At 56.6% G+C, this 12,257-nt stretch overlaps 1 protein-coding gene across 9 annotated transcripts in view; it reads right to left on the bottom strand.

Annotated features, from left to right (window-relative positions):
- Nucleotides 1-3,601: 3,601 nt before the first annotated feature.
- Nucleotides 3,602-12,257, bottom strand: part of CSNK1E (casein kinase 1 epsilon) — a 34,960-nt gene continuing 26,304 nt past the window's right edge. For 2 of the 9 annotated variants that reach the window (XM_058741292.1, XM_058741291.1), the window contains exon 7: nt 8,745-11,363. In XM_058741292.1, the coding sequence (XP_058597275.1) occupies nt 10,726-11,363 (638 nt within the window). In that variant the 3' untranslated portion in view covers nt 8,745-10,725. Of the gene's footprint in view, nt 5,158-5,851; nt 5,918-6,666; nt 6,807-6,906; nt 7,100-7,910; nt 7,972-8,744; nt 11,364-12,257 lie in introns of those variants that run through there. The other 7 variants (XM_058741294.1, XM_058741293.1, XM_058741295.1 and 4 more) reach the window with 7 other exon arrangements.

Genomic DNA, 12,257 nt, shown 5'->3' with positions numbered 1-12,257 from the left:
GCCCCTTTTTCTTTAATTTTTAAACATTTATTTATTTTTGAGAGACTGAGAGGCAGAGCATGAGTGGGGGAGGGGCAGAGAGCGAGGGAGAGAGAGAGAGAGAGAGAGAAACCCAAGCAAGCTCTACATTGTCAGTGCAGAGCTCAACTCGGATCCCATGAAAGGTGAGATCACGACCAGAGCTAAAACAAGAGTTGGATGCTTAACCGACTGAGCCACCCAGGCGCCCCTCCCTGTGCTTGGAAATAGAATATCAAGCTAGTTCATACCTCTGGGCCTTTGCACATGCTATTTCTTCGGCTAGGAATGACTTGCCCTCAACAAACTGTTACATTTCAAGGCTCAGGTCAAGTATCTTTGAAACACCTTCCTTGAGGACACTAGACACATTCCCCTCCCTCCTTTGTCTCTAGTTCACACTGAACATCTCACACCGGATTCTGGATTGGGATGAACCATTTGCTAGGTCTGTCTTGAGTCTTTCCCCTAAGCTGTGAGCCCCTGGAAGCCAAGGTCACACCTCACGTTTGAGATGTATAGTTACCATTACTGAGCACATACAAAGCGCCTGGCTGTAGTGAAGGCTAAAGGCATGGGCTACGGAGCCAGGCAGGTTTCTCTGAGCCTCAGTGTTCTCATCTACAAAACGGGCATCCTTACCCACCAACCTCACAGGATCGTTAGGAGCAAAGGGTTGGGAACATGGCATGGAGAACCCGAACGTTGTTCTGTCATCTCACCTAATCCTATCACCCTCTGAAGCAGGTATCATCACCCCCGTTTTACAGAAAACCAGGACCCAGACAATGCCCAAGGTCACAGAGGGGCCAAGCTGGCCTTCGGGACTCCAGCCCTGTGCTCCCTACCCCTCACCCCAGCACTCTACTCTGCTTCAGCTTGGCACCTGGCTTCCCTGGCACCCACACAAGCCCAGTCAATGTTTGTTTGTTGCATGAATGAAAATGATTCACCAAGTGGCATGTTTGCCCCCTCCAGTCCGGGCAAAATTTCCGGGTGATTATCTGGCGAACTTAATAAAAATAAACCGTGTGCATGGTTGACGCATCCTGGTCACCTCTGGTCTCAGTTAAATGTCAGTTCCTCAGAGACTGTCAGGCACCACCTGCTCCCTTTTACATTAGCTCACAGAATAAGAAACGGGAAGGATGAGCCAGAAACCAGCGAGGATCATGGGTAGGAACAGGGTGAGGGGACAGGAACAGGAGCGATTCTCACTTTTTATATAGCTTGACTTTCATCTATGTAACAACTCCAAAATAAAATGAAAACACGAGGATGGGGGGAAGAGCGCTAACTCATTGTTAAAATCAATACAGGGGCGCCTGGGTGGCTCAGCTGGCTGAGCATCCGACTTTGGCTCAGGTCATGATCTCGCGGTTTGTGGGTTCAAGCCCCGTGTTGGGCTCTGTGCTGACAGCTCAGAGCCTGGAGTCTGCTTTGGATTCCGTGTCTCCCTCTCCCTCTCTCTCTCAAAAGTAGATAAACATCAAAATTTTTTTTTCTATGGGAATGCAAGCTGGTGCAGCCGCTCTGGGAAACAGTATGGAGGTTCCTCAAAAAACTAAAAATAGAACTACCCTGCGACCCAGCAATCGCGCTACTAGGCACTGATCCACGGGATACAGGGGGGCTGTTTCGAAGGGACACGTGCACCCCCATGTTATAGCAGCACTATCGACAATAGCCAAAGTATGGAAAGAGCCCAAATGCCCATCGATGGATGAATGGATAAAGAATATGTGGTATACACACACACACACACACACACACACACACACACACACACACACACACACACACACAAAATGGAGTATCACTCGGCAATCAAAAAGAATGAAATCTTGCCATTTGCAACTACGTGGATGGAACTGGAGGATATTATGCTAAGTGAAATTAGTCAGAGAAAGACAAATATCATATGACTTCACTCATAAGAGGACTTTAAGAGGCAAAACAGATGAACATAAGGGAAGGGAAGCAAAAAATATGTAAAAACAGGGAGGGGGACCAAACAGAAGAGACTCATAAATATGGAGAACAAACTGAGGGTTCCTGGAGGGGTCATGGGAGGGGGGAGGGGCTACATGGGGAAGGGGCACTAAGGAATCCACTCCTGAAATCATTGTTGCACTAGATGCTAATTTGGATGCAAATTTAAAAAAATAAATTTTTTTTTTTTCTAAATCAATATAATAACCACAGAGAAAAGGATAATTTCAAGTTACTTCTGGGCACTGTGCTCTTACAATACATCCTTAGTGAAATACATTCCAAGGACAATAAAATCCCCCCGAAAACTGTAAACACACCTCTTTACTCCACAGGTATATTATTTGATAGTAATATTACAATTGTAATTTTGAGGGGCGCCTGGGTGGCTCAGATGGTTAAGTGTTCGACTCTTGATTTCGGCTCTGGTCATGATCTCGCCGTTCATGGGTTCAAGTCCCATGTTGGGCTCTGTGCTGACAGAGTGGACTGCTTAGATTCTCTCTCTCTCCCTCTCTCTCTCTCTGCCCACCCCCCATCCGCTTGCCGTGCACACTCTCACCCTCTAAATAAGTAAACCTAAAAGAATTTTCATTATAATTTGGAAACTCACGTATATTGTAGGATACAACAACACATTAGTGTTACTAAGTATTAGGATTTTTGCTGCAAAAGATACATATTTTCTTTTTTTTAAAACATGTCTTTTTTTTTTTTTTTTTTTTTGAGAGATTGTGAGCCAGGGAAGGGGCAGAGAGAGGGAGACAGAATCCAAAGCAGGCTCTAGGCTCCGAGCTGTCAGCACGGAGCCCGATGTGGGGCTTAAACCCACGAACCACGAGATCATGACCTGAGCCGAAGTCAGACGCTCAACCGACTGAGCCACCCAGGCGCCCCAGGATATAGATTTTTTATAAAAAAATATTAGCTCCTCAGATTTTCCCTCAGGGCCTGTAGTTGGGAGCACACCACACTTACTGTTTGATGTCAGATATGCCGCCTGAAAGGTCCTGAGGGGAGCACACAGAGAGCTGGGGGGCCACTGACTCTCCCAGGCAGGCCTCCCACGGTCACTGGCGACCGTTGGCCCTGGAATCCGACCCCGGGATCCCCACTCACAGGGCTCCCTGGTGGATGGTGGAGTTCAAATCCTGCTTCTGCTGCTGGAGAGCTAGCTGTGTGATCTTGGGCAAGTTATTTTACTTGTGCTCTGTTTTTCCATCTGAAGGCAGGGAGATTAATAGGACCTCACTCAGAATTCTAGTGTAGGTTAAGATCAGGTTGTGAAGAGAGCTTTCAACCTTGCAGTTGTGGTCCTGGGCCAGAGGCATCATCTGGACCTTGTGAGGGGGCAGACACTCAGTCCCCACACACCAACCCTCCGGAGTCAGAATCTGCACTTGAATGAGGCCCCTCTGCGGGCTGGCTGGCGGGTGTCTGCGGTTTTTGAAAGATTGATTTAAAAGATCCCCAGGGAGGCACCTATGACTGCCAGCCACACCCGCTCCCAGGTCTGCTGCGGAGGGGGGTGGGGGGGAGGGGCTCCCCCTCGCCCCGCCCCAGCAAAGAGGTGGACCGAGGGCTACCCATGTCACGTTATCCTTTTCTACTTTATTACTTCAAATTAACAACCACAATAAAGCTCAAAAAAGTCCAATATTTACACAGGAAAAAAGTACAAAATTCCCCCCAAAGTTCTTCAGTATTTTTTTTTCAGTTTTTTAAATTACAAAGTAATAAAAAGCTTTGCTCTTTAATTAAAAAAAAAAAGAAAAGAAAAAGAAAAAAGGGGAAAAAGAGGTAAATAAATTAGGAAATACACACATGGAGAAAACAAACAAAAAGAAAGTAAAAACAGCTGTTAACTAGGAGTGGATAAATCCAGCGCCCAGCCCTGACCCCAGGCTCCTCCTCAAGAGAGGCAGGACCCAGGGACGGTGGGACCCCAGTGGGTGTCAGGACCGGAGGATTCATTTATAACCCAGGAGCCAGATGCTTTCTGGAAGCAGTCTCCACGGATTCTGCCCTAAGACCAGGAAAGTGGGATGGGGCTGCCCCAGGCTGATGACAGTCTCCGGGGTCGGCGGTGGCGAGGACCCGCTGGCCTTCTTGAGAGACGTGGAGGTCGCTGTGTCCTTGTTAGGAGGAGAACAAGACGTTGGCCTGGCAGGTGGGGGGGGAGGGCACCTGCTGTCCTGGGAGCTACAGATACAGACACACACGCACACAAGGAATCTCAGCCCCCACCACCTTGAGACCCATTCCTCAAAGTCTTCTTGGAGAGGCAAAGAAGGGACCCAAACGCTCAGGGGACGCTGGTAAAAGCCCAACACAGAAACTCGGCCACGGTCACTGCAGGGCGGGAGGGGCTGTGCATGTCTCCTGGGGTCCTGAGGTTCAAGAGCACCCAGTGGGATCTGCCTCCGACCAGCCAAACCGTTCCCCCAGCTCCTCAGGCCATCTCTTGATGACACCGGAGGACCGTCTGCATCTCCAACACAGAGATCTCCCCTCCCGGCTGGTGTCTGTGTTGGCTGGGGCGGGGCCTTGGCGTCTGGCACGCGGAGCCCAGTGTCTGGGGGAGCATTTGGGAGCCTGGAGGTTGTGGACAGTGGCAAATGCGGAGGAACAAGAATCCGCTGTGCTGAAGGTTTCCCATCTTCTTGCCGTTGGCAGGAAAAAAAAAAAAAAAAAAAAAAGAAAAGAAAGAAAAGAAAAGAAAAAAAAAATCAAAGGAACAAAATCCATCGTCGGTTTTATGCTGAGTTTTTTTTTTCCTTTTTGTTCTTTTGAGTGGTTTTTTCCCCCATCTTTTTGTTGTTGTTGTTTTTTAAAAGAAAATACAGTGAAGACACTAGAAGGAGGAGAAAAGACAGATCAGGCGCATGTCTGCCTCTGGCCACCCATCCGCCAGACCACCTGCAGTTCCTGCGCTCTTGACCTGAGGCTTTGAACGGGACCCTCTCTGGGGCACACAGCGGGTGCTCCATTTTCACAAGAAGAACACAATCTCTCTCCCTCCTCTGTTCTCTTGCTGAGTGGCCACACATCTGCCCCACCCTGCCACGGAAGGACTGGTCCCTGGACCTGAGATCCGACGAAGGTAAGCCCTGTTTTAGGTCCCAGCTCGATCTCTGGAACGAATTTCTGCAAAGTAAATCGTGCCCAGGGCGTCCTGGTGTGAGGCCAAGCTGGCGGAGCCCCCTGAAATGTACATAGTCCCCGGGGAGCTGGGACCTTCCCCTCACCCCCAAAGAATCTCCACCTCCCCTTCCCCAAGCCAGGCCCCAGAGCAGAGGCCTGCTGTCCACCACCTGAAGACCACACATGGTCATAAACTCCCACTGAGGTTCACACTGGCCAGAGGGCTTGTGGAGGCCACCGAGCGCCTTCTATTCCAGCACATAGACTCCTAACTACTCCTAAGTCCCTATTCTAGTGCTTTGTGTGAAAGAAGTGTTTAAAAACAGCCCGAGGGCTGGGACAGGCAGGACTAAAGCCCCAGGGGAGGTCAGGGTTTGGGTCTGGAGACTGTCTCTGCTAGGAACTAACTTTCCGGACAACTTTAGGGCAAAGAGGCGGGCAGGGGAGGCGGGGTGGGCAGACGGATGACCGGCCTAACGGCAAAGAGTTTTCTGGCAGAAGTTAGGTGGTGTGGGCCGGGCCTACTGAGAGCCTGAATCAAGTGGCTTCGAGGTTTTAAATTCTCTTGAGAGCTCTTGGTTTTAGGGGTCCCTGCCACTACCCCCCCGCCCCGTACCCCACAACATAGACTCGTCTCCTCCTGGGGCCAGGGGCGTTTCTAGACCTGGCTGGGCTGCATCCACAGACATGGACTCACCTAAGCAAATACTGGTCGGATGGCGGTTCCTCCTCACTTCCCGAGATGGTCAAATGGCACGCTTGTCTTTGGGAGGAGAGGCACAGCGGGGGGAGGACATCAGCTGCTAGTAATGGTAACCTGGCAAATCTCTTCCCATTGTGGAGTTCCACGCACCCCCGGCCCCGGCCCCGGCCCCTGCCCCGGCCCCTGCCCCTGGAGCCAAGGGCAGGGCTGTGCAATCTCAACAACCTTAGGATGTAGCTGCTTTGTAGCCAAGAACACTGCCTAGAGAGGCAAGGCACCAGACTCCCAGCTCGTGGTGCACCGAGCCTCTCCCACGGCAGACAAAAGGACCAGAGCAGGTATCCTCCCCCACTCTGCCAGGACACCTTCCCTGGGCCACCGCGGACTGCCCCTTCCTAACCTTCCCAGTCCAAACATGGTCCCGAGTGAGGCCACCAGACGGGATCTGCCCATCTCTCACGCCTGTGCTGACCCTGACCTGAGGGAGGCTTCCTGATGGCAGGGACCACGAGCCCCTGCTCTGTGAGCTCCCCTGCTGCCCACCCAGGCCGGGCCCCGGTAGTGAAGGCAGGATCCCAGCTCCACCACCTGCTGGGGCGACCTACTTCTCTGAGCCTCAGTCTACTTTGGTCAGTGGGGCTAAGCTGACCTCAGAGCGATTAAAGGAAGCCAAGTCCCTGCTCAACAAAAAGGGCTGCTCCAAGGTTATCGGAGCGGGGAGAACAGAAGCCCGAGCCCGGACTCCCTCCAGGCCAAGGCCCCGTGGCGCAGCGGTGAGGTGCAGGAGGACTGCAGAGAGGGCGGCTCACCTGTGAGGCTGAAATCCGGGAGACCTCTTGCCGCCCAGTGAGGTCGGAGGAGGAGACGTTGGCGGGTGCACCCCTGTGTAGCCTCATGCTCACCTTCCTCTCTCGGTCGACTCGTGAGATCGCTCTGGGAGAAGTATTGCCTAGAGGGTGAGGCGGGGGGTAGCCACCCTCAGTGTCCGGGTCCCTGGGTGCCCCCGGCACCCCCCCGGGTCCGGCCCGCCACACAAGGTCCCCGCTCACCAGCTTGCTGGATGCGGGAGGCTGGGGTGGAAGCCACAGGCTCGGCAGCAGGGCGGAGCCGGTTGGCGGTGGCCCCCGTGGGCGGGCCAGGGGGCAGGGCCCGGGTGGCGGACCCCCGGAGCTGCCCCATCCTCTCCTCGCGCTCGTGTTCTCGCCGCTCCCGGTCCACGTCCTCGGGGTTCCGGGCTGCGCCCTGTGGGGAGGAGATGAGACTTGGTCAGCCCCTGTGAGCTCAGGGTGATCTCAGAAGATCCGGCACTCACGCAGGGCAGAGCACAGGGAAGGAGGCCAGGCAGGCACCTGGGGGAGACGCAGCTCAGAAACCCTCTGGTCCAACCTCCTCCCCACCAGGCAGGAAGCCCGAGAAGCCTGGGAATGACCCGCGATCACACAGTACAGAGAAACGAAGCCACACGACTGCCCGGAAGGAGGAGGAAGCTGGGTCTGACAAGCAGAGGGAGGTCACTCTGCCCTGGTCTCATGGGGCCGAAGCAGAGCCGAGAGGGCTAATGCCCCACAAAGACCAAGGGCACTCCTTGGCCCTCCCAACCTGGGCCCCTACTGTGTTCAGAAGCCCTTGGCCCCTCCAGGTTTCCAAACAGAGCAGAGCAGGTGTTCAGAGACCCAGAGAAGGAGTAACAGGCTAGCTAAAGGCAGGGCCAGCACTTGGACCAGGGCGCCAGCCAGGGGATCTTGTCAAAGGCTCTTCTTCCCCTGTCCCTGGACCTGGCAGTGACTTTTGGCAGGTGCTGTGGGGGAGGCCCAGGGACTCACACAGATGCTGCCGGCCCTGGGACAAGACAAGAGCTCAGGGGGAGCTCGAGAAAGAACGGGCTAGATGCCCCATAGAAGAAATAGAGGCCCAACAGGCAGGCTGGGGCAGAAGGGGGAACATGAGCCCCCAGGGCCTGCCCTCCAGCTGCTGCCCCCGCCCAGTGCAGGAGGAAAGGAGAAAGGCCCAGAGAAAAGGAGCCCGGCGTGGGAGCGGCACCCGGCCGCGTTACCTAGTTGGTCCTGGGGTCGTCCACAGGGAAGGGCAGGGGGCTGGCAGGAGGGGGGCCGCATCTGTGGAGAAGAGAGCTGCAGGCTGAGTGGGGGGGCCTGGTCACAGGCCACGGGGTGCAGGCTCCTGCAACCCTGTGTCTCTCCCAGGGAAATGGCCGAGAAGGCCCTGCTGTCCTTGGGAAATGACGGCTGGGGATGGCCGTGGCCTTGAAGCAACTCCAAGAGGTAGGGACTAGGGATCAGAATGATCCCTGAATCCTAGTGAGGAACTGAGGCCCAAGGAGTCCTCATGACCTACGTGGGGTCACAGCTCAGGGTAGAGCCGGCATTTGAATCCAGGCCTCTGCCACCCGGCTCTGCTCTGCGCTCTGCACCCCAGAGGACTTTGTAGGACATTTTAGGGATGCGCATGCCCAGCCCTCCCGCCCACAGGCCTGTGCAGGCAGGCCTGGAACCACCAGGGTTCAACCTCCTGACTCCCAGTCTCCACCCCCTCTCCACTCCCGGGCTCCTGCCCACTCAGTGACAAGCTGGCTGAGAGCAACTCAGCCAGAACGAGAGCAAGCCTGTGAGAAGAGCCGCAGCACCGCTCAGGAAACCTCCTGAGGGCAGGCCAGGGATGTGTTCATCCCCTGCCTGGGGGAACTGAGGCTGATGGAAGTCAAGTGGTCCCTTCAGAGGGGCACAGCCTTGGGGCGACCGACTGAGCAGAGGGCTGGAGACCCTGCCCTTTGTGACCCCAGCAGTCTCGGGTCAAGGCCAGGCCCGAAGCAGGAGGAGCTATTCTCCACATTTCCACCTAACCAGTGATGCCTCAAGAAATGCACACCGGGGAGGTTTCTTGGCTTTTATTTGCCCACAGAAAACACAAAAGGTCAACATCAAAGTCACACAAGCATCCAGCCCTGTCGTGTGGACTCCTGTCCTTGGCTATATGGAGTATCCTCCTGGCCTGCCGGTTGGACCTTGGAACACAGCGGCTCTGTGTGCTGAGAGCAGTGTCCCAGGCTCCAGGTATCCAGGGATTCCAGGGCCCTGATGCTGAACGGGGTGGCCACTTCAGGGAGAGAAGCTCTCAGTCAAGGGTAAGATCCTTCCCGTGGCCCTCTGTGCCCAGCACGGTGTCCAGTCTGCAGGTAGGTGCTGGTAACGGCACCGGGGGGCCTGGCCTTGAGGTGAAGGCATGGAAGGTCCCCGTCACAGGTCTGCAGATGCTTCGGCCAAAGGGCAGGTGAAGACGGCCGAGCTCACCATGGTGACAGGGTCAAAGGCACCCGCTGATCCAGCCCAGGCCGAGTCAGAGATCGGTGCGGAATAAGGCCGCCGGCACCTCTGCTCAGCTTCCGACTCGAGAGCTTGCCTCCAAAGGGACCCCAGGAAGGGCTCAGAGTGGCAGCAGTGAGCGGGGAGGGCGCTCTTGGCCTGGCTTGACATGAGATGTTGCCAGCCAGATGGTCCCACGAGAGGTTCTGTGAGGAGCCATCTAGAGTAGAGCTTTCTGTGATGACGGGAAGGTTCACGTCTACCTCGCTGGCTATGGTAGCCACTAACCAGCCGCTTGTGGCTCCTGAGGGCTTGAAATGTAGCAAATGCAACCGAGGGACTACATTTTCAGCTTTAGTTTTAATTAATTAAAAACCAGCCACACGGAGCCAGGGGCTACCGTATGGCAGGGCCCAAGCCTAGACAACGTAAAACCCGTTCTTGGAGCTACACGGAGAGGAAGGGCCAAGCCCATCCCTGAACCAGACCCAGGAATGACTTTCCACAAAGATGAGTGAGTGCCCAGCGTCCAGATGCCTTGAGCAACGCCCTCCGGCGAGAAGAGCTGGCCCCTGGCCACACTCCCGGCTGCAAGGTCTGGGTTGTACGGTGCCCCACTGCCCATCTCCCACCCCTACCCCTCGGGTCCCCTGGCCTGTGAGACCGCCGTTCTCTGCCCGACCTCTGTCGAACTCCTCAGGGAACGGTACCAGGCCACTGCCTGAGACCCAGAGAGAAGAGGGGCGCGAGACCCAGTGCCGACCCCAGCGTCCAAGAGAATAAGGCCTCGCGTCCTGAGCGTCTGGCAGAGTGAGCCGAGGGGATCCGCCACGAAAGGACAGGCACACCAGGATGGAGCGCAGTACAGGTGGGGGGCGTTTAATGAGTTCGGGTTCGATACAGAGGCCACCGTCAGGGTCTTGCTGAAGCCGCTCCCGGCGCCCGTTCCCACCAGGCCCTCCGGGGCGGTGAACATCATCCCTCCTTCAGGCTCTGTTCGTCAGGCAGCTGCTGATTCATCCCCAAGAAGCTCCCGGCAGGGCCTTCTCCACCACCCCCTCTCCACCGCACCCCACCACGCCAAGGGACACCTCCTCAGGCCTGGCCCCGATGGGCTCAGACACACCTGGTGACGTCAGAACTGGGGCCCTGGAGTCCAGACCACGGGCCAGTAGTTTTGGGGGGGCAGCTCCTCCACCTCCTCCACGGGCCTATCTGGAGGGCCCTGGGTGCCCAGGGGCGCCGGGCACCTGGAAGGGACAGAGAGCACAGCAGAGGCTCAGCCTCTTGTGCTTGCCCAGCCAAGCGGTAAATCTTGGAAAGGCCAGGCCTCAGAGGGTCCTTACCAGTAAGAGGGTGGGTACGCGGGCCCGGCACAGGGACAGGGGCGGGGGCAGGGCAGTGCAATAGCTTCGCTGTCACGGGGCTGAGCCTGGCTCGAGGAAGCCCCCTTTTCCAGAAGAGATGTGAAACAAGACACACAATTTCACAGATTCCGGAGCTCCGGGGCATGGCTGGCGCACGCTTCTCCCCACCCTACCCCCAAGACCCTTAAGAGAGGGAGACAGAGCAACCGCCTAGCAACACCCAGGGTCCCATGACCAGGAAGAAAGAAACCACAATGAATGGGTCCAGGCTGGCCAGAGGGGCCACGGTGAAGGCAGCCGCCTGGGACGTGCAGAACAAGAGCAGGGTGGTGTAGGCGACAACGAGGACAGCGGGGGGGCCCGCCAGCGCCACCCACGCCCCACCGAGAGCGCCCAGGAGGGACTCGAGGCCCAGCCAGGTCCTCTTGGGTCTGGTGGGAGGTGGAGCCCTGCCCGGGCCCTGCTGACCACAGCGGCACGTGCTGTCAGCACAGATGAGGCCGGAGCGGGGGGGCCGCGGGGACTCCAGGACCCCAGCGAGGTCGCTTGCGCTGTCCAGCTCATAGCTGCCGCTTTTCGGGAGCCCCGCCCGCCACTGGGTCACTTTGGCCTCGTGAGTCAGGGCCTTCCCCGTCCAGTCCCCCAAGCCCGCCTTGGCCTCCACGTGACTCACGAATTTGAGCATGTTCCAGTCGAAGACGTAGTCGTAGGAGAAGCCCTGCCTGTGGAAGAGGTTGCGGAAGAGCTGGCGCAGGTAGGAGTAGTCGGGCTTGTCGTCGAACCGCAGCGAGCGGCAGAAGTTGAGGTATGTTGAGAACTCGGCTGGCGGGGGTCACAAGGCACAGAAAAGGTGAGGCCCGGGCTCCCGGGCAGCCCAGCAGCCTGTGTCGTCCCACCCTCCCACCCACCGTCCCCACAAATACTTTCAACCTAAGGTGGGGGGGGGGGGGGCGCGACACACAAGATGGCGCCAGAGCAGAACTCTGGGCGTCTGGGTGGCACTAAGACCTGTCCCTGCCCGCGGGCAGAGCCTCGAGGAGGTGTGTGTCAGGGGCGAGCGTCCCCCCGCGGTGAGCAGGCCCCACAGGGCCTTAGGTCACCGCTCTACCTGCTCCTGCCGACCATTCTGGGAGCCTCGCAGATAGCAGATCAAGAGCTGTCAAGCCCAACGGACAGCCAAGAGCCCAATCAGTGGGAACTCCCAACGTGCGCTAAGCCACAGGGGGAAACCTTCCATCTCCTCCTGCCCACAGCAGCGGTGGGGAGAGCCCCTCGTGAGAGAACAGAAAACAGAACGTACACTGGGCCCTGCCCCCGGTTCCTGGCACAGAATTCCTAAAACCCTGGGGAAGCCCTAAACGCTGAGAGCACTAGGAGAATCTTTTGTTCCGGATGAGGCGACTCTGGGCGGGCTCCCGGCGGCTCCTGGATGGATGGGAGCTGGTCACCAGGAAGACCAGGCCACGATTAGAAAGCTTAGCATTTTCACGCCCCATCTCCCCAAACACTTCTCTAGAAGGGAGGGGGCTGGAAATGGAGTCAGTGACTGTTTATGCCTACGTGAGGAAGCCTCCGTAAAAACCCCAACAGTGTGGGGTCTGGGCAGCTAACAGGTGAACGCATCCACCTACAGGAGGGTGACACACGTTGACTCCCTGGGGACAGAAGCCCCTGTGCTCGGGCCCCTCCCACACCTCGTCCTACGAACCCCTTCCT

Source organism: Neofelis nebulosa, chromosome 8 (genome assembly GCF_028018385.1).
Source record: "Neofelis nebulosa isolate mNeoNeb1 chromosome 8, mNeoNeb1.pri, whole genome shotgun sequence".
NCBI classification, from domain to species: domain Eukaryota; kingdom Metazoa; phylum Chordata; class Mammalia; order Carnivora; family Felidae; genus Neofelis; species Neofelis nebulosa.
This window is presented reverse-complemented; position numbering and strand designations above follow the sequence as displayed.